General features: G+C 40.7%; 1 protein-coding gene across 1 annotated transcript; it reads left to right on the top strand.

The window, feature by feature from the left end:
• Nucleotides 1-30: 30 nt before the first annotated feature.
• Nucleotides 31-1,548, top strand: LOC111668678 (protein bicaudal C homolog 1-like). The gene is made up of 3 exons (XM_023424803.2): nucleotides 31-70; nucleotides 513-667; nucleotides 801-1,548. The coding sequence occupies exons 2-3, from the start codon at nucleotides 515-517 to the stop codon at nucleotides 984-986; spliced, it is 339 nt and encodes a 112-aa protein (XP_023280571.2). The 5' UTR covers nucleotides 31-70; nucleotides 513-514; the 3' UTR covers nucleotides 987-1,548.
• The last annotated feature ends 28 nt before the right edge of the window (nucleotides 1,549-1,576 follow it).

The raw sequence follows: 1,576 nt of genomic DNA, 5'->3' as shown, positions 1-1,576 counted from the left end.
AATAAAGGAATAAAACTGCTGTCTTTTCAGGCATTTGACTATGAACAGAAAAAGCTGTTGGCAACCAAAGGTAAGCTGGCATTTGTGTCTGGACATTGTCATTAGTAGTGCCTGGGTGTTGCCCTTCACTTAGCTTTATATGAAGACATATTCACCTATACATAATCAAAAGGTCACATCTTCCAGAAAAAGTCATGGATTTATCTTATGGCTCCTGAAAATGTATCTTTGAAAGAGGACTCTTATCCCTGTGCATATGACCAAAAATATATAGTCTTCAGTTCAATTTAATTGCATTTAATTGCATTGTTCAAATAAACAAAACATTATCTAAAAATTGAGTTAAGTAGACGCATAACATTTACCACATGTAACATTATAACTGGTGTGAAGAAATTGTTTTATGTGATTAAAAATGAATTGGTCACATTCAGGCAATCTACATTACATTTGTTTGACATTATCTCTGTATAGGTGTATGTGTGCATCACTTAATGTCTGTATTCACACAGCTATGCTAAAGAAGCCTGTGGTGACTGAGGTGCGAACCCCTACCAATACTTGGAGTGGCCTGGGCTTCTCAAAATCCATGCCAGCTGAGACCATCAAGGAGCTGCGGAGAGCCAATCACGTTTCATACAAGCCCAGCATGAGCACCACATACGAGGTCAGACCTACAGACAGTGTTTGCCATTCTTGAGTACATACAATGCTTTTGGACCCTATATTGAGATGCAGTGCCGTCATTCAGAACGCCTTGTTGATGTTTGGATTGCCTTCGCCTCTTTATTCTCTCGCAGGGTTCCCCACTGTCCTTGTCTCGATCCAGCAGCCGGGAGGGCGTGGGGAATGGCAGTGACTCGGACAACTGGCGAGAAAGAAACGGCACCGGTAACGGACTGCCCGGTCACGCCGAGTTCGCCTCTGCTGTCAGCAGCCCCAAGAGGAAGCAGAACAAATCTGGTCAGTGTAACATCTTTTTCTAGTATCTCTGCTACAAGGACAACAAACAAGAACTCATCATTTCTAAGCGTTGTATTGGCAAACTATACAAGCATCAGTTTGTTAGTACAGATGCTCCTCAGCAAAGTTTATCAGAATGTGGTTCTTCCATTTGTGGCACTGATGGAATAATTTCATAGAAGTACTTAATAGATTAAAAGGTCACATTTTCCATTTCATTCTGTGTTTAATGAGCTTCACAAAAATACCGCACCATTAATTATGAAACACTGAAGAGAACAGACGAAGTATACACTCCAGAGAAAACACAGTCTACCATCAGAGGTGAACTTGTTTTAAACCTTCAGTGTGAGCACACGTCTCTCCACACCGAGAGCTTGGCATATTCATGCTTGTGTGTTTTGCTGATTCGTGCACTCGGTGCTCTTCAGCTAGCTTCCATTGAAGCTGCCTGGCTTACCAATCTAACACTAGCCTGTAAAACAGGATCTGTGTTGGTCTCATTTAATGTAGCACATTAAATTTTGTCATGTGACTTTCATCACTTAAGCTTATGTAAAAACATTATGACCACTTTATGCTAAATGTACTGTAGTTTATTTCTTACATCTGT

The sequence above is a fragment of the Seriola lalandi genome, unplaced genomic scaffold, assembly GCF_002814215.2.
Source record: "Seriola lalandi dorsalis isolate HSWRI2012SDOR001 ecotype SW California unplaced genomic scaffold, Sedor1 jcf7180002004227, whole genome shotgun sequence".
Taxonomy (NCBI): domain Eukaryota; kingdom Metazoa; phylum Chordata; class Actinopteri; order Carangiformes; family Carangidae; genus Seriola; species Seriola lalandi.
Note: the sequence above shows the minus strand (reverse complement) of the source record. Positions and strands in the feature narration are given on the sequence as shown.

Excerpts from the sequence above, each read along its gene's own strand:
- LOC111668678 (XM_023424803.2), top strand. The coding sequence starts at position 515 with ATGCTAAAGAAGCCTGTGGTGACTGAGGTGCGAACCCCTACCAATACT. Across the intron at positions 668-800 it reads GCATGAGCACCACATACGAG|GGTTCCCCACTGTCCTTGTC; the intron begins GTCAGACCTACA and ends ATTCTCTCGCAG.